Source organism: Myotis yumanensis, unplaced genomic scaffold (genome assembly GCF_028538775.1).
Source record: "Myotis yumanensis isolate MYYU_CA2020_CCGP unplaced genomic scaffold, mMyoYum1.0.hap1 SCAF_5, whole genome shotgun sequence".
NCBI classification, from domain to species: domain Eukaryota; kingdom Metazoa; phylum Chordata; class Mammalia; order Chiroptera; family Vespertilionidae; genus Myotis; species Myotis yumanensis.
The window spans coordinates 90,204,238-90,222,068 of NW_027223756.1; the positions used below are offsets into that span (position 1 = coordinate 90,204,238).

The 17,831-nt window shown below is 52.5% G+C and overlaps 1 protein-coding gene across 7 annotated transcripts in view; it reads right to left on the reverse strand.

The window, feature by feature from the left end:
• The window catches only part of UNC13A (unc-13 homolog A), a 67,247-nt gene that overhangs the window by 43,202 nt on the left and 6,214 nt on the right, over positions 1 to 17,831 (reverse strand). For 6 of the 7 annotated variants that reach the window (XM_070416385.1, XM_070416390.1, XM_070416384.1 and 3 more), the window contains exons 2-8: positions 11,108 to 11,137; positions 10,366 to 10,465; positions 8,486 to 8,603; positions 6,499 to 6,622; positions 5,831 to 5,904; positions 4,969 to 5,023; positions 3,147 to 3,182 (exon numbers count right to left, since the gene is read on the reverse strand). In XM_070416385.1, the coding sequence (XP_070272486.1) occupies positions 3,147 to 3,182; positions 4,969 to 5,023; positions 5,831 to 5,904; positions 6,499 to 6,622; positions 8,486 to 8,603; positions 10,366 to 10,465; positions 11,108 to 11,137 (537 nt within the window). The remainder of the gene's footprint in view (positions 1 to 3,146; positions 3,183 to 4,968; positions 5,024 to 5,830; positions 5,905 to 6,498; positions 6,623 to 8,485; positions 8,604 to 10,365; positions 10,466 to 11,107; positions 11,138 to 17,831) is intronic. The other variant, XM_070416386.1, reaches the window with a different exon arrangement.

A 17,831-nucleotide genomic window follows, 5' to 3' on the forward strand; every position in this document is an offset into this window, starting at 1 on the left:
GAGAGAACGAGAGAGAGAGAACACAATGGGGCCAAAGCAGTATCTCAGACTTGGGGGATCTTCACTGGTTGCTAACCCAAGAAGAGTAATCATTACCAGAATGAATGAAGGATATGGGGTCATGTAAATAGAGGTACAGGCTTTAGAATAAGGGAGGTGAAAACCTTGTGTTGCCTTATATGGGTCAAACTGGACCTAGAGTCTGGGGTCCAGGGTAGGTGCTACAATATGAGGATAATCGCAAATTGGAGGATGTCCTTCAGCTCAAATGTAAGAATGGACTTTGCCGAAGTCCAGGCTCTCTGCAAACAAAAAATTTTTCCTCCCATCAGCAGTGAGTTTCCCATAACAGGGGTCATTCAAACACTCAAAGTTAAGTTAGAGGAAGATCAGGACAAGGTGGAGTACAACTGCCCTTTATCAAGAGATTTCTTGATATCTGAGAATGGAGACCTCAGGTCTGAACTCACATGCACAGACAAGAGGAGGGTCTGACAAGGCACCATCTACCTCAAAAAGCACTAGATCCGTAGGTTGGCAAGACCACCACAAGCCCAGAATCCGTCACTGAGCTGGAGCAGCGGGGAGCTGCCACACTCCAAGTGTTCCATAATAATCAAACAATGTTTTATTTGGTTTGAGTCGTTTTCCTTAGCAAAAAGAACACGGGCTTTCTTTCTCAGTAAGAAGAAAATGGTGTCAAGGGATGGTAGGTTGCCGTGCGACAGGACAGGCTCTATTTATTTAGAAAGCAACACTTGGGTGGAAAACGGGGTGCAGAAAAGTTGAAACCCTGATTGGACAGGCCCATGGCATCAATTCACTGGTTTCAAACACCAGGGGGTGGCTTGGCCCTTTTTATGCTTTTATGTACTTTTGTTCATTTCCTAGATCTTTGTTTATTTTTCTCTCTTTGTTATTTTACCTTTTAATTCTTTTCCAGTGAATTGTGCCTGCTTCTATATATTGGCCAAAGAGGTTCCATTTTTAAAATGTGGTCAATTTAAACAGTTCATTCACACTTCACACAGGATGCTATTCATTCCCCAAGTTATTTTGCCTCAGAAAAACCTTAACTCCTTTTCAGCTGGCAAAGCTCGCCTACCAAGCCGGCAGCTCTGGTTTCTGGTCTCTCATGTGACTTGGGCCACTATGACCTACAGGCTTTTCATCCCGCCCCCGTCAGACAGGACGGCCCTCGGAGGCACTGCGTGCTGTCAGCATGGATATTACAGGCAGAGGCGGGTGCAAACGTCCATGACTGAGCTGTTTGGATTTCAGAGTGAAACTGTGAGCCTGTAAAAGCCTGAGGTGGGGGATCTGGAACCTGGATGACCCCCCCTTAAAACTCTGGACAATTTGTCTATTCAATTATCTGGGTCTTTGCCCAAATTTGGTGTTTTTCTTACCAAACTGTCCTTGACAAAGCCAAGATGTTTTCAACCAAATCACATGAGGGAGGCTGTGTGTGTGTGTGTGTGTGTGTGTGTGTGTTCACACACACAGCCCTTGTTTTTCTGACGGACTGACTGTTTTTGAGGGGCAAATTGCTTTTGATTGTATTCTTTTTGTTTTAATCCAGACTCTGCTTTTTACCAAATAGTTTTGTTGTTTTTTGTTTTTGTTTTTTTAGCATATTGCTGCTTTCAACTCTCAGATGCCTGTGTCTCAACAACAGGGTCTGCTTTTGGCCCCATGGTCTTTGCTCTTCACCCAATTACCAGCTTTAGCCAAATTGGTTTTAGCTAAAAACATCTTTGTTTTCCTTCTTTTTAATTTTTATCTTTCTTTCTTTTTAAAAAAAACATATTTTATTGATTTTTTTTACAGAGAGGAAGGGAAAGGGATAGAGATTAGAAACATCGATGAGAGAGAAACATCGATCAGCTGCCTCCTGCACACTCCCTACTGGGGATGTGCCCGAAACCAAGGTACATGCCCTTGACTGGAATCCAACCTGGGACCCTTCAGTCCATAGGCTGATGCTCTATTCACTTAGCCAAACAGGTTAGGGCTATCTTTCTTTCTTTTTAACCCTCACTCCTGAGGACATTTTTCCATTGACTTTTAGAAGTAATAGCAGGTGTGGGGGGGGGGGGGTAGAAACATTGATGTGAGAGAAACATATCGCTTAGTTGCCTCCCGCACACGCCCTTGCAGGGGGCAGGGGGTGGGGTAGGGATGAACCTGCAACCTAGGCGCGTGCCCTTGACTGGGAATCGAAGCCGGGACCCTTCCATTCGCAGGCCGGCCCTCTAACCACTGAGCACACTGGCCAAGGCAAAAACATCTTTGTTTTTGATGATATTGTTTGTTTGTGCCAAACGGGTCGTTGCCAAATCTTGTCTGCCTAACGCCTATTCTGCCCAAATTAATTTCTGACGGACTTGTTTTTGACAAAGTGCTTTGGATCAAAGTAAGTGTAAACAGTTCCCCTGGTCCTGGAGGGAGAGGGGGTGGAGCTTGTCCACCAGGGGACACAGGGGGGAGGAGCCCCCAGCTGGTGGAGGAGAGAGAAGGATGAAGCTTCATATTCAGACAAAGGAACTGGGTTTCTCTGGGAGAGGCAGGACATGGCGATAAGGAAGCTCTTCCTTAGGGAGAAATCTGGGCAACCAAATTCGGGGGGGGGGGTGGCTTGTCTCCTTCCCCGGGGGGCAAATTTGCAGCTGGGGCCTCTGGAATGATATCTGCCTGGGGAACCCTGCCCTGCTGCTCTGTCTGAGACCCTCTCTCTTTCCCACCCACACCCCCGAGTGACCTTTCCAGGCGGAGAAGGAAGATGGGGAGACACAAAGAGGAAGGAGTCACAGGGGAGGAGAGGAGGTTCCACATGTGGAATGGGGGGATGGAGGTCACAGGGCCCAGCTGGAGACAGGCAGGGCTCCTGCTCAATGCCCACCCCTCCCAGCTGAACCCTCCCACCCCCATGACAGTGCCCACTTCCCACCAGACAGAGCAGGACCCCCCAAGACAGATGTTAACGGTCAGGGGGCAGCAGGGCACAGAAAGGGTCTTGCCAGTACTCTGGCCCCAACGTGCCAGCCACAGGCTCCTCGCTTCCCTGCGTGGTGGGGCGGGGGCCTCGGAGCTGCCAAGGCACCCACCTCCCTGAGGCCTCCCAGAACGCCAAGCTGAGTACTTACTCTGCTGCTCACCCCAGCCAAAATAATTCCAGTTGCCTACAAAGAAAAGGGGCAGAGATAATAAAAGGAGCAGGTAGAGGGACACAAGGAGGGAGGCTCCCCCATCCTCCTTATTCTCCCCATCTCCTTCTCCCACCCAGGACCCAGATCACCTCTCAAACTGAGGATCGTCCCCAAGTAGCACTTTAACCACTGACATGCGTCCCGCCTTCACCCACTACCCTGGGAGGGAGGCTGGATATCGCCATCTTTTGAGGAGGCTCAGTCAGGCGGTAACAAGGGGGCATTGAGGATAAGGGCTTTTCAACTCTGAAGTCTGAGGTCAGCACTCCCTCCTCCTTCCCTCCCCTATCTCGTGCGTAAGGAAAGCAATATTGAACTGGAAATCCTAAATTTGGAAACACGCCTGTTGGGTGATTCTCGCCTCCCCCCCCCCCCCCCCCCCATCATTCCGCTCATTGTACAGGGGAAGAAATAGGGCTCAGAGAGGTGGGATGAGCAGCCTGAAGTCGCACAGCCTCTGAGCTTCAGGGCTAGGAAGAGAACCGCATCTCTCTCCATCACTCCCTGTTGTTGGGGGGAAATGCCTTGCAGCGGAATCCTGACTCCTTTGAAACATTCCCAGAAGGCCTGGAGGTGAGTGCTGGGAGGTGGGTCTCTACTCCCGAACTGAACCCACCATTCACATTAGCCCATCTGCCCAGGGATTCTTTGTCATTGGTCCTGCCTCCGCCTGGACTGGCCTTCCCCCTCCACAATCTTCAGTGATCCCATTCATGGGGGGAGGGCACTTATAATTCCTTCTGGAAAGTGATAACTCCCCACCCCCACCCCCCCACCCCCCAGGCAGGGAAGTCAAGCGACCTCCTTGGTAAACTTCCTTCTTGGTAACATACCCAAGTCAGAGCAGAACAGGGTTCCCCAAAGGCAGTCCCCTAGCACCTCCCCCCTCGAGGCTCCTGGGCATATGGGGGTGGGGGGGTGGGTAATGGGTGTCGAGGAGACTGTGAGAGGAGGGAAGGGGGATAAGGAAACAGATGGAACAGGAGGAAGAGGTTGAGGTGCGGGGTGGGAACCAAGTGTTATGGGTTCGGGTTCTGCCCTGAGACTCTGATTTGTCACTTCCTCTCCACTCTAGAGGACTCGGGAGGAACTTTTAGGAGAGAGGCATCTCCTTGGCCCGTGGACACCTGGTCTGGGTATATTTGAGCATCCACAGGGCCAAGGAACATGAGCAATCTTGAAAACTCCAGCCTTGATGAGGGGCAGTAGGCAGAGGAATGTGAGCGTTATCAGCATTAATAGATGCGGTGCAGTGAAAAGAGTCCCTCAGACCCAGGTTCAAGTCCTAGCTTTGATGGGCGAATGAAACAGCTTTGTCCATTGTACGTGCACCTATTGTACATGTGTTGGCAGGACCGGCAGTGACTGTCTGTGCCCTCTGACTGTGGGCTGCTTGGGGGCCTGTGTTGGCTCCATGAAAGAGGTCCTCACCTAGGATTTGAGTAATGGGATTAAAGAGTCTGCAAAAATGTTTTTTTAAGCCCCTAGATGTCCTGGGACCCCTCAAAGTGAAGGGCTGTCAGGTGCCCCATTTCAAAGCGAGTGACTCCACTGATCAGAGAGGGCCACTGGCCTGCCTGTGCAGTGTCAAGGCAGAACGCAAACCCAAGTCCCAGATCTCTTCTCCTTTCCACCACACTGTGAACAGGTACCGTCCACTCTTAGGACCCACATCTGGAAGGGAAGGGAGCTGACCTGCTACACACAACAGTCATGTGGTGGGGAAGGGATGCCAAGAAAGGAATCGGCAGGTACTTACAACACTGGTTGCTGGGCACAGGGAGAGGCTTGTCTTGTTCATCTTGGAATGAGTACTGAGGGGAGGGAAGGAAAGATGGCTCATCTCAGAGGGGGCCAGAAGCCAGGGGACCAGGATGGTGCTCTGTTGTGTTCCATCCCGACTCCCCGTGTCTCCCACACCCTCTCCCTCTAGAGAAGAAGGATACAAATGTTCCCAGAGGGAGACAGGTACACACAGAGAGACAGTGAGAAGCAGATATAGAAAAAAGAAAAAGAGACAGATTAGGACAAGATGAGAGAGAGAGAGAGAGAGAGAGAGAGAGAGAGAGAGAGAGAAATGAGGTTGGACAAAAATTACTCCCATGTGAGCATTGCGCCCTTGCTCTCCACCTCTCACTAAAGAGTGTTGTAGTCTTGCCTGCTGTTTCTTCTCTGCCCTCACCTTCTAAAGACCGCCTCCTGGGCCATATTGGGCCTTTGCACTGTGGGGATACAGAGCCAAGAAGAAGGGGTGGCATGGAAGGTCAGAGGTACAGGGGCTGAGGCTGGTGGGAAAGAAGAATGCTTAGAAAAGTCTGACTTGAGGAATTGAGGGGTGTGGGGCAGAGAGGGGGTGTGAGAACTGCTCTGGAGCCCCTGTATGCCCTTGAGGGTGTTTGAAAAATGAAGAACTTGAGTCCATTGGCATCATCCTTATGTTCCTGGCTGACATCCTCCTTGGAGATTGGACCACATGAGTCACTGATTTATTCGGGTTATGAAGAGTTAGAGACACAGATACAGGGGAAGACAAGCAGAGAGAGAAACAGAGACAGACAATGGAGGACGTGAGGAGACAAAAGAGACAGACGCAAGAAGAGAGCCCCCATGGCAATACCCACCTCGTCCTGGTCCCGCATGGCATTCAGCTGCTCCAGCTTCTTGGCCCAGTAGCGAGCCTCCTCCTCGGGAATATCTGCAAGGGGAGCCCTGCTGTGAGCCTGGAAGCCCCTGCCTGCCCCTCAGCATCCGTCCGATGCAGCCTGCAGGTCTACGGGGCTGGTCTCCGGTGGGCGGAGGCACAGGGTGGTGCCCCTGCCCAGCACGGCCCCAGCATGGCCCCAGATGGAGGTGGATGGGGATGGGAGAGAAGATGCACCCTAGCATTACAACAGGGGGAGCCATGAGTTCTCGGAAGGACGATGTGGGAGAACCCAGCTGCTGCCAGGAAAGGTGGATGTGCCTCTCTGCCTCTCTTTTCCTGCCTCTCTGCCTCTGCCTGTCTTCTAAGCCCAGCTCACCCCCGCAGCAGAATGTCTGCTCAAGGACCAGCCCGGACAGCTCAGACCTGAGTCCCATGGGTCAGAGCACTGACTGCCCGTTGGGGACCTGAAGGAGCTGGAACATGCTCTGTGCACAGCCGGTGCCCACCTCAGCTGACTGGCTGAAACCCAGAAAACCCTCTCCCCTGGGGAGAGGAAGCCTTGTCCTCAGAGGAGGGTTGTGTGGACTTGCCGGGCCTGGCCATTCTCCTGGGACCGGGCCAGGGTCCTGCGCCCCCCAGACTCACCTAAGGGCAGCTCGAAGCGTGTGTCAAGGAGGATGCGGTGGAAGGTGGGGTCCTTGGTGCCACAGATCTCACTGTCTGCCATGATGACCTGGGAGTCCAGGGTCAGCCACTCTCCAGGGCCGTCCTAGATACGGGGGGAGGAGGTGACAGGGGTAAGGATCCTGGGTGAGGCGAGGTGGATGAGGTATCTGCTCACATGAGATGTCTCCCTCACTCCACCCCACCCCTGCCCCAAGAGCAAGGGCCATACCTCCCCCCACTTTACAGATGAGGAAACTGAGACTCAGTGCAAGGCAACATTGTGGGTCCAGGGAACTCAGAGCCAAGGACCCAGAGAGAGGGCCCTTCGGGGTCAGCAGAAGCAGTCCTGGAGCTACACAACCACGCCTCATCCCTCAGGGGAGTTACGCAGCCCTGGCTTCATCTAAAAGCCCTGATGCTCCCACAGTCCAGCACGGAAACCCCTCCCCCAGTGAATGAGACAGTCCCCCTGGGTTCAGGGAGCATAAATCCTTCAGCAGGTGGGGTCTACTCTGAGCCTCAGTTTCTTCATCTCAAATGAGCATGATGTTGTGTGGTGTTTGCTTTCTGCAGCCCCAGGGAGAGGCTGGTAGGGGTGGAAGTAGTAGTCCAGGATCCTGTGCATGGGCCATTGCTGCCACAGGTGACCAGGCCTTCCTCACACTTGGCGGGGGGCGGGGTGGGGGGGTCACTACGGAAATTTTGGGTCATCCTCAGGCTTCCTTTTGGACTCACTTGCCTGGACTATTGTACCCATTTCCTCCTTCTCCATTCATTCATTAAAAAATAAACCCTTCCTGGTGCCTCCTCTAAGCCTACCCACGCTGGGCAATTTCAGGGTCCCCAAGAAGTCCACAGTCACAGGAAACAGGATTTGATATAGACCCCTCCTGCCCTGTGAGGCCAGGATAAGATCAGAGGGAGGGAGTGGGGTAGGAAGGGATTGCTGGAGGACAGGGCATGGGAGCTAAGCTTAGGGCAGTGGTTCTCAACCTTCCTAATGCCGCGACCCTTTCATACAGTTCCTCATGTTGTGGTGACCCCCAACCATAAAATTATTTTCGCTGCTACTTCATAACTGTAATGTTGCTACTGTTATGAATCGTCATGTAAATATCTGATATGCAGGATGTATTTAGGCGATCCCTGTGAAAGGGTCTTTCGACCCCCAAAGGGGTCTTGACCCACAAGTTGAGAACCGCTGGCTTAGGGGGTAATGGAAGGGACGTTGGAATCCCGGGTAACAGCATATGGGAAGGTGCAGAGGCCTTCTTTGGGACTCTGTAGGGGGTGGAAGTTGGGGTGTGGAGGGAGATGAAGCTGGCAATGTGTGCCGGTGCCATCAAGAAGGCTTCCAAGGGAGATGGGGAGGGAGGGCCGGGAAGAGTCCTGGGGTAATGGGGTGCTGCTGAGGGGGAGGGGGGGAGGGGGGGAAACTTAAGGCCGGGAGACCAAGGTTACTGTCTAGCACCGTCAGGAGTAGCCTTCCTCCTGCACAAAGTGCTAATGACCCACAATATCCTTTCCCCGCTCCTCCATAAGAACACATTTTTAGGTGGGCCCAGGGCTATGCAGCTTAAGACTACATTTCCCAGACTTCCCTTGCAGCTAGGTGGGGCCACATGACTAATTCCTGTCCAATGGGAAGCGAGTGAAGTGCCACCAGCAACCTCCAGGTTTGGCCCTTAATTTGGAGGGCAAACTCCCTCTAGCCACCTTTCCTTCCCCTGAGGGTAACGCAAACGGATTGGTGATTCTCCCGCAGCTGTCCCGGGCCCGGAGGTGAAAGCGTATGGAAGGAAAGAGCAAATAAGACGGAAAGAGTTTAGACCCTTTGGAGCTGCCACTGCAGCCCCGATGTCTACGTGAACATTATCGGGGGCAGGAGGTAAATTTCCATCAAGTTTAGGCCCCCGGCCTCTGGCTCCTCCCAGGCATTCCTCCCAACCCTCAGCCCCAAACTCACTTCGTTGGACTGGCGGATGGTCTGCAGGGGGATCCACACGGTGCCCACCATCGTGTCCCAGATGAGGCCCTTGTTCCACACCTCCACGGTTAGCCCTAAGTCGAGGCGGTTAATCTCACTGTAGAGAGAGGAGGGGGCAGGAAGGGTCAGGAGCGAGGGTAGGAGACTCGGAAAGGTCAGCTCACTCAACCCAGGCCTGGGGGAGGCTTAGCCAGGAAGGTAACACAGTGATTCTAGTTTCACAGACAGGACTCTGAGGTCAGAGGGCTAAGTTACATGCTCAGGGTCTCACAGCAGAACCAGGGTTCCAAGTGGGGATGGAAGGGCTGGGACAGATATCACACACCTTCTGCACCCCAACATGCCTGGTCCTAGCTCAAGCCCTCAGACCCTAAGAATGCTAGCTAAGTGAGGAAGATCCCCAAATACCCTTTGTATCCCAGGATAAGTGCATTTGGGAAGACTCCATCCTTCCCAGTGTCACCCCTTTCCAATGGCACGGGGACATCCCTGAGCGTATCAATGACCCTATCCGTGAGCACTTTCCCTGCAGGCCCCACTATAGACATAGGCAGATTTGGGGGGAAACCTTGGTGAATGTCCAATTCACTGAATTTACCAACTTGCCAAACATTTATCTTAAGGAATGTTCTCCCTGAATATATCTGTTGACTGTGACCTGGTCATTCAGCAATTGGCTTTCCGAGAGTTGAGGGTCACCCTGTCCCTCCCCATTTACTAGCCCAAGAATTGTAGGGCCAGTTCCTCCCTCCCTTCCCCAGATGCTCCTCTGCTCCAGGATCCTAACTGGGTTTGCTTGTGGCCTCCACCACTGACAGGCCCCAGCTGAGGGTTGAGGACTGCCTGGGTCCAAATCCCAGCTCTGCCACCTACAGGCTGTGTGACCCTGAGTGAGTGGCTTAGCCTCTCTGGTCCTCTGTTTCATCAGCTACAAAATGAGGATTACAGAAGCATCCTCTCTCCCAGTGTTGTGGGTGGATTTATTTTATCAAAGCCTTAGCAGAGCATGGCACATGTTCCCATCATCAGAGTAGGCAGGCCCTGGATGGCTCTATGTCAAGAGGAGAGTCCAGGTCATGAATTCATGCAGTGATTAGGCAAATATTTATTGAGTGCCAGGCCCCGTGCTTGGCATGGGAGTCAAAGCAGCGACAGAGACAGACTAGGCCCCACCCTCCTGGAGTTCACAGTTTAGGGTCAGGGGCCATAAATATGTCCAAAATTCACACAAATGACTAAAATAACAATTAGTAGCGGGCTTGAAATTACTCTTCAATTGCAGCTTGGGGTAAGGGTTGGGGAGGGCTTCCCTAAGGAGTTAACACAGTTGAGACAGGAAGTGTAAGAAGGAGCCAGCTGGGAGGGGCAGGGAGGAGGAGAGAAGAGCAAGTGCAAAGATCCTGGGGCAGGAACAAGCTGCCGCGTTGGAGGAACCTCGCAGAGGTGGCTGTGGCTGGGACAGGTGAGCCAGGAAAGATGGAGAGAGATACCGGTGGGAGGTCACAGGGCCCAGGCCTCCTTGGGGGCTGAGGGGAGGAGCGTGGGTTTTGTTCTGAGGTTGATGAGCCACAGGCAAGTTTGGAGAGTGACAGGATGTGATTTGCAGTTTTAAAAATATCCTTGTGGCTGCCTGGAGAACAGATTGCAGGAGGCAGACTGCAGCAGGAGGCCAGAGCGGAGGCTGGCGGCACCAGAGATAAAGGGAAGTGGCTGGATTTGGGAAGTGCTTTGGAGACAAAGCTGATGGGCGGACATGGGGCAGAGGGAGGAGGAAGGGGAGTCCCAGATGACACCAAGGGACGTATCAGTGGGACCAGCAGGCTGCCAGGGGCTGAGGCTGTGCAGGGCCAACCACTCACAACATGAAATCCTGTTCCCAGCTGGGCTGGCTCCCCCGCACCGCGATGGTCGTGCTCTTGACATTCTGCACCTTCAGGGTCACATATGTGTTGAATTTCTCTGTGGCGGTGAGAGCAGGAGTTAGTGTAGGGGCTCAGATACTCCTGGTGCCCCTTCCTAAGCTCTAGACAACCTGCTGTGATCCCCCAGGGGCTGTGTGTGCTTGGGGCCACCCCAGGTTCCACATACCACTCTGCTTCTGTGTATTCCTCCCACCCGCCAGCCAGTCCCCAATGTTCCCCCTATGCCCAGTCCCTCAGAGCACAAGGGAGGGACGCTGGTGCAGGGAGACGTGGAATTCGGGAATGCCTAGTCCTGCTGCTTAAAAATAACTGCGTCCACCAGCCTGGGTTTTTAGCTGGAAAGACCGAGGCCCCAGATGGGAACAAAGGTGACTATAAGAAACACCCATCTCTCTGAGTCTCACTTTCCCCACCTGGAGCCTGATCTAAGAGTCCCACATTATCCCTTGGGATCCTGGAAAGGGCCATTGGCTCAGGGTGAGCCCCACCCACCCTGGGGTTTTCAGGGGATATGAGGAGATTGCTGGGACCGCAGGCCATGTCTGACACTTTCCATGATGTTTAGCGGACACAGCCCAAGTCCCCCACCAATGGCTCAGACCCCCTTCCTGTCTCTCCAAGAGATGGATAGACAAATAGACAGACAACACAGGACAGGACAGGTATAGAGGCCACTTACCTTGGGCACCATCAAACTTGGCTTTTTTGACTGTGGAGAGAGACAGATAGGGAAGGGAGATGGGGAGAGAGGCAGGGAGGAGAGAGACAGAGGCACAGAGAGAGACACCAAAACAGAGACATAATGAGAGAGACAGAGAGGATAGAGACACAGAAAGAAACAGAGAGAAGACAGAGGCAAGGATAGAAAGCAAAAGAGACAGATGCAGAGACCAAACAGGAAAAAAAAAAAAAAAACAAGATAAAGACAAAGGTGAAATTAGAGACAGAGACAAAGAGACGAGGGGAGGAGGAAAAATAAGGAGAGGAGGGAGGCAGGGATGAGAGGGAGAGAGAGAAGCCATCAGATAGATGAGCAGAGGCAGACCCTGGGGTGGAAGGAATCTAAACCCGGGGAGCAATCCCTGCCCCTCCTCCCTCCCTATTAAACTCCCCTGAAGCTTCTCTCCTCCAGCTTTGGCTTTATCTTCCATTGAACAAGATTCTAAAGAAGGAGCTGGGCAGTGGCAGGAAAGGCCTCCCACAGGAAGCTCTCCAGGATTGCCACAGAGGGAGGGACACAGTTGGGGAAGAGGTGGGGGGGGGGGGGGGAAGAGACAATTTCCAATGACCCCATCCCCCTGTGAAGCTAGCAAGCTTCTTCCCCAATTGTCTAGCTCAGTCTGCCCTACCAAACACTCCCAAGGTTTGGGGTTCAATATTCAAAGGAGACTGGAGGAGGTGGAACAGGACCTCCCAGTCCTGGGTGGGAGGTTGTTAGAGCTTGTCCAGTCCCACTCGCCTGTGAAAGTTGCAACCAAATACATGTCAGGGTTCCATGTTGTCCAGTCTCTTCAGATTTCACATAACCCACAGCCCTAAGGGATTCGAAGCAATTTCACTCTTTGCTGGCTTTTCTCCCAGGATAGTAAACTTTCCATTGCAACATCTCTTGCACCTTATGGCTGCCCCCAACATCTTTCTCCACCATTCACGCTCCACCTCCACCTAAAACGTGTTACCAAATGGAGCCCTCCTCCTTTCCACATTTCTCCTCCCTTCTTTTCTTTGCAAGTGAATGTTTTTGTTTGAGCAGGCAATATACACACGTCACAAAAATCAGACTCATCAAAAAATTACACAATAAGAAGAAGTTTCTATCTACCCCAGCCCCCACTCTCCCTCCCAGGTGCAATCAACATCAGCAGGCACTGGAGACAGTCTGGAGTCAGCAATCATGAACATTAATTACTTTATTTCCTACACAAATAGCGGCATTGACACCCTCCACAGAACCTTTGTGTTTTCCAGTATATTTTGAAGAGTTTGGGCAAGCAAGTTGGAGGCTAAATCTGTGGTTCTACTCTTTCTTCTTCTTTTAAATATATTTTTATTGATTTCAGAGAGGAAGGGAGAGGGAGAGAGAGATAGAAACATCAATGATGAGAGAGAATCATTGATTGGCTGCCTCCTGCACGCCCCCAACTGGGGATGGAGTCCGCAACCTGGGCATGTGCCCTTGACCGGAATCGAACCCGGGACACTTCAGTCAGCAGGCCGACATTCTACCCACTGAGCCAAACCAGCTAGGGCTCTTTCTTCTTTTTTGAAAGTCAACTTTGGCCTTTTTCTGGGCAAATGCCACAGCCTCCCATCTTGTCCGTGTCTCTGTCCCCATCACTTGAATGTCTATCATGCAAAAGCAGCTGAATGGAGCCGGTGGGAAAAAATAAAGCGGAGTGGTTCGGAACACTTGTCAATAAATACTGTTTGTTCCTGTCGCGGGGTGGGGGTGTGGAGGGGGGATGGACTCACAGAAGCACGAGTGAGCTCCTCAGAGCTGCAGAGCCAGAGAAGAAGCCAATGCCTTCCTCTGCCCCCAAAGACCCGGACTTCAACTGTAAATGGCTGGGCATCATACCCCCACCCCCACTTGGGTTTGTGTTTGAGAGGTAGAGTGACCCTGGAGCCCTTGGCTGGGCATTGGGAGAGGTGAGCACCAGTTCAATGTGGACTCAGGTGGAGTCAGGTTCAGTTTACCTGCTGTGTGACCCTAGGGAAGTGACCCCCCTCTCTGGACTTCCATCTCCGTCTCACTCTGACTTATTCTCTCTTTGATTTTCTAGATCTGGCGTGTGTGTGTGTGTGTGTGTGTCCTTCTGTATCCCCTGTATTTTCTTTTTTAAAAATATATATTTTATTGATTTTTTACTGAGAGGAAGGGAGAGGGAGAGAGTTAGAAACATCGATGAGAGAGAAACATCGATCAGCTGCCTCCTGCACATCCCCTACTGGGTATGTGCCTGCAACCAAGATACATGCCCTTGATCGGAATCAAACCCGGGACCTTGCATCTGCAGGCCTACGCTCTATCCACTGAGCCAAACCGGTTAGGGCCTCCCCCTGTATTTTCTTTTTTTAAATCTTTATTGTTCAGATTATTACATTTGTTCCTCTTTTTTCCCCCCATAACTCCCCTCCTTCCAGCTCCCACCCCACCCTCCACCCTCACTCCCCACCCACTGTGTTCATCCATAGGTGCACAATTTTTGTCCAGTCACTTCCCGCATCTCCCACACCCCTTTTCCCCCCAAGAATAGTTAGTCCATTCCCTTTCTATGTCCCTGATTCTATTATAATCACCAGTTCATTCTGTACATCAGGTTATTTATTCACTTGATTCTTAGATTCATTTGTTGATAGATGCATATTTGTTGTTCATAATTTGTATCTTTACCTTTTTCTTCTTCTTCCTCTTCTTAAAGGATACCTTTCAGCATTTCATATAATACTGGTTTGGCGGTGATGAACTCCTTTAGCTTTTCCTTATCTGTGAAGCTCTTTATCTGACCTTCAATTCTGAATGATAGCTTTGCTGGATAAAGTAATCTTGGTTGTAGGTTCTTGGTATTCAGCACTTTGAATATTTCTTGCCATTCCCTTCTGGCCTGCAAAGTTTCTGTTGAGAAATCAGCTGACAGTCGTATGGGTATTCCCTTGTAGGTAATTGAGCCTCTTTCTCTTGCTGCTTTTAAGATTTTCTCTTTGTCTTTTGCTCTTGGCATTTTAATGATGATGTGTCTTGGTGTGGTCCTCTTTGGATTCCTTTTGTTTGGGGTTCTCTGCGCTTCTTGAACCTGTAAGTCCATTTCTTTCTCCAGGTGGGGGAAGTTTTCTGCCATTATTTCTTGAAATAGGTTTTCAATATCTTGCTGTCTCTCATCTTCTGGCACTCCAATAATTCTGATATTAGACCGCTTAAAGCTGTCCCAGAGGCTCCTTACACTATCTTCACACTTTCGGATTCTTTTTTCATTTTGCTTTTCCAATTGGGTGTTTTTTGTCGAATCTTTGGTTTGATTCTTGAGCTCCTCTGGTCTGCTATTGGGTATAATATTCTTTATTTCAGTCCGTGTACGCTTACTTTCTAATTTCTTTATCGTAGCATCGAGGGTCTCATTAGTTTTCGTGAGGCTCTGCACAAATTTATGGCAAGCCCTCAAAATTGCGATTCTTAGCTCCATATCCTCCATTTCTGTCATGTTTTTTTTGTCTCCGCATCTTTTATGCTTTCTTGGTGCACCCCTTTGTGGTCTCTGTGTGCAGTCTTGTTCTAGCCAAGCCTTAATTGTTGTAGTTAACACTAGAGGGATTTGACCACCAGGCCGACTGGCTGTAGGAATCAGCTATGCGGGAAAACGTCTGCCTTCTGGGGAGGCGCTAATCCAGCCTTTGCCTGAGGCGATCGGCAAATGGCTGTGCGCAGGGCTTGGGCGGGCGGGGGGAGGGAGCCGCTATGGCCGCTCTCAGTCCGTCCCCAGGGGTTCTGCCTCTCTGTCCCAGCAACCGCTGCAAACCTCGGAGGGGCCGTAGCCAGACAGTCCCGCTTCTCCCGTTTGAGTCTGGGTCCCTAGAGACTTGCCCGGATCTGTAGCCCAGAGTCTGAGACTCACTCCTGATTGAAAACGACAACCGCGCCCTCAGCCGCCAGCCCGCTTTGCGCGCGCACCACCTCACCACCGCACCACCGTACCTTTAAATTTTCCACACTACGCCTCCTCTGAGCGTCGGAATGCTGTTGTTTTTGCTTCTAGTTGAAGAGTCTCTCCTCAGCCAGCCTTCCTGTGGTTCTGGTTGATGTCCGTTCCGACTTTTAGTTGTATTTTTGAAGTGGTTGTTTACGGCGGCAATCTCCGGTGTTTACCTATGCCGCCATCTTCGATCTCCTCAGGGCCTCCCCCTGTATTTTCTGTCTCTGTCTGTCTCTTTCCCCCCACCCCGAATCAGTCACCATTTCCTATCTTCCTCACTTTTCCACCTGTGGCTCGTGCAAAGGCCCCTCTCTTGGATGCATGCTCAACCCCCCTCCCACTGGCCCCTTCTTCTATCCAGCTCACAGGGAGCTAACCCACCCAGCCCCTCAACCCTGGGGCCAAGAGAAGCTCAGGGGTGCTTAGGACGGTGTGCACCAGGAGCTCCAGGCCTCCCTCCTTGGGGGAACTCCTGCTTGCAAACCTGATGACTCTGCGAAGGGAGGGGGTGCAGGGACAGAGCAGAGAGGGTGACGGTGGAAGAGACACAGACAGGGGCTGAGAAAAACGCACACACAGAGGGACCAACACCGGGAGAGAAAGGAAAAGGAGGAAGTGGGAGTGGAGAGAACAAGTCATGAACAGACAGACACAAAGAGACACAAAGAGAGACGGGTAGACTTCCACAAGGAAGGGCAGGCAGGGGAGAGAACTGGCCAAGTTGGGAAAGAAGAATCAGACAGAGGAAGCTGGGGGGGAGGGGGGCGGTGCCAGGCCCTGGGAAGATCCAGGGGCTGACTGGGGTCTAGCCTGACCTGGCCTGGGCTCCACCCTGCAGCTCCCACTGTACCCCCTTTCACAGATCTGGGACAGGACTCAGAGGAGGCCCATGGCCCAAAGTCTGTCTCCCATCTGTCCTGGTGGGGGGCTGGGGGTGTGCAGGTTCTCTCCCTGCCTCCCTCCCCCCATTCTGTTTCTCTCCATCCTGTCGTTGCCTTTCTGTCTCCTCCCCTTCTCCCGCTGTCTCTGTCTCTCTTGTCCCCCCTCCTTTTCTCTATTCACTTTCCTGCTGCCTGAGCCTCTGAGGGCAGACGGCCATGGGTTCAGTTGGGGTCCACCAGCAGCGGGAGACTGCTGCGGAGTCCAGCTCTGAGGGCAGAGGCCAGGCTCAGGGCCCCAGGGAGTCTAGGATAACGGTATCTATATATGTTCCTCGTGGGGACTCGGAGGAAGGAGGGGGGATCAGGATGGAGGAGGGGGCTCAGAAAGGAATGGAGGGTCAGGCAAGAGGGCTCAGGGAGGGTCGGGAGAGGACTCAGAGGGTAGGGAGCTCATAGCAAGGTGCAGGATAGAGGGAGGGGGGGAGGCTCTGTGGGGGAGGGGACTCCGGAGGTGGGAGGGGCACGGAGGAGTGGGGCGTGTCTGGAACGCAGCCGGGGGAGAAGAGGGCTTGGAGGGAGGAGAAAGAACCAAGTCTCTTTCTACTCCTCCCTCCCCAGCCCGCCGCTGTCGCCTTCTCATCAGTAAACGCTCCCAAGTCACCGTGGCTTTCACCGCCAGCATTCACCACCGTCATCATCACATCGGTGCCCGCCCCTGCCCCGTCCTCGCGGGGTGCTGGGGTCACTGGGGCGGGAGGGCACCCCCCCTCCCCCGCAAGCTCCTGGTCACATGCACGCAGCTATTTATAACCTGGGCGCAGAGGGCGTGGGCGCTGCGACCGCTGGGAATGGCGGGTGGGGGCGGTGCCCGCTGCTGGCCCCTCTGGCCCGCCAGCCGGAGACGCCGCCGGACACCTCATCAGGCCGGGCCACAGCCTGCCCCGCGGCCTCCGCGGCCCCTGCAGCCCCCATCCATGCTGACCGATGAATGTGGGTACACAGGCGGACACGGGCGAGGGCAGAATCCGTGGGGTCGGGAGCGGGGGCTCGGGACTCCCATAGGCGCCGCCGGGCCAGGTAGAGCTAGCTGGTCTCCCTTCTTCCTCCTCTCGTCTTCCCTTCTCTTCCTCCCTCTTCCCTTTCTTCTCCATCATTATTAGGATCAGCATTATTATACTATCATTACTACTATTATTTTTTAAAACCGGTTTTTTAAAGAGAGAGGGGGGCCGGGACACGTGACTCAGGGGTAGAGCATCGACCTATGAACCAGGAGGTCATGATTCAATTCTCTGTCAGGGCAAATGCCCGGGCTGTGGGCTCCATCCCCAGTGTGGGGTGTGCAGGAGGCAGCCGATCAATGATTCTCTCTCATCATTGATGTTATCTCCCTCTCCCTCTCCCTTCCTCTTTAAAATAAACAAACAAACAAAAATATTTGTTTACTTATTTATTTATTTCCAAGAAAGAAAGAGGGAAACATCGATGTGAGAGAGAAACGACACTTGTTTGCTTCCCGCACTGGGGATCTGGAATCGAACCTGCCACCTTTTGTGATGCTCCAACCAAGAGCTGCACAGGCCTGGGCTACTATTATTAGCAATAGTATCGTTACTATTGTTATTGGGTTGGGTTTTTTATGTGCCCCTGGCCTGGACAGTCCTGGATTCTAACTGAGGTGGACTCCGGTCTTGGGGCACCTGGTCTATGCCGGGCCTGGGGGTAGGGAGTAGAGAATTCCAGCCCTCAAGAGAAATGTATGAATGCCCACCCCCCTCCACAGGACATGCTTACCGGGTGTCAGAAGATACTATAAGGTGGCCGAAACCGGTTT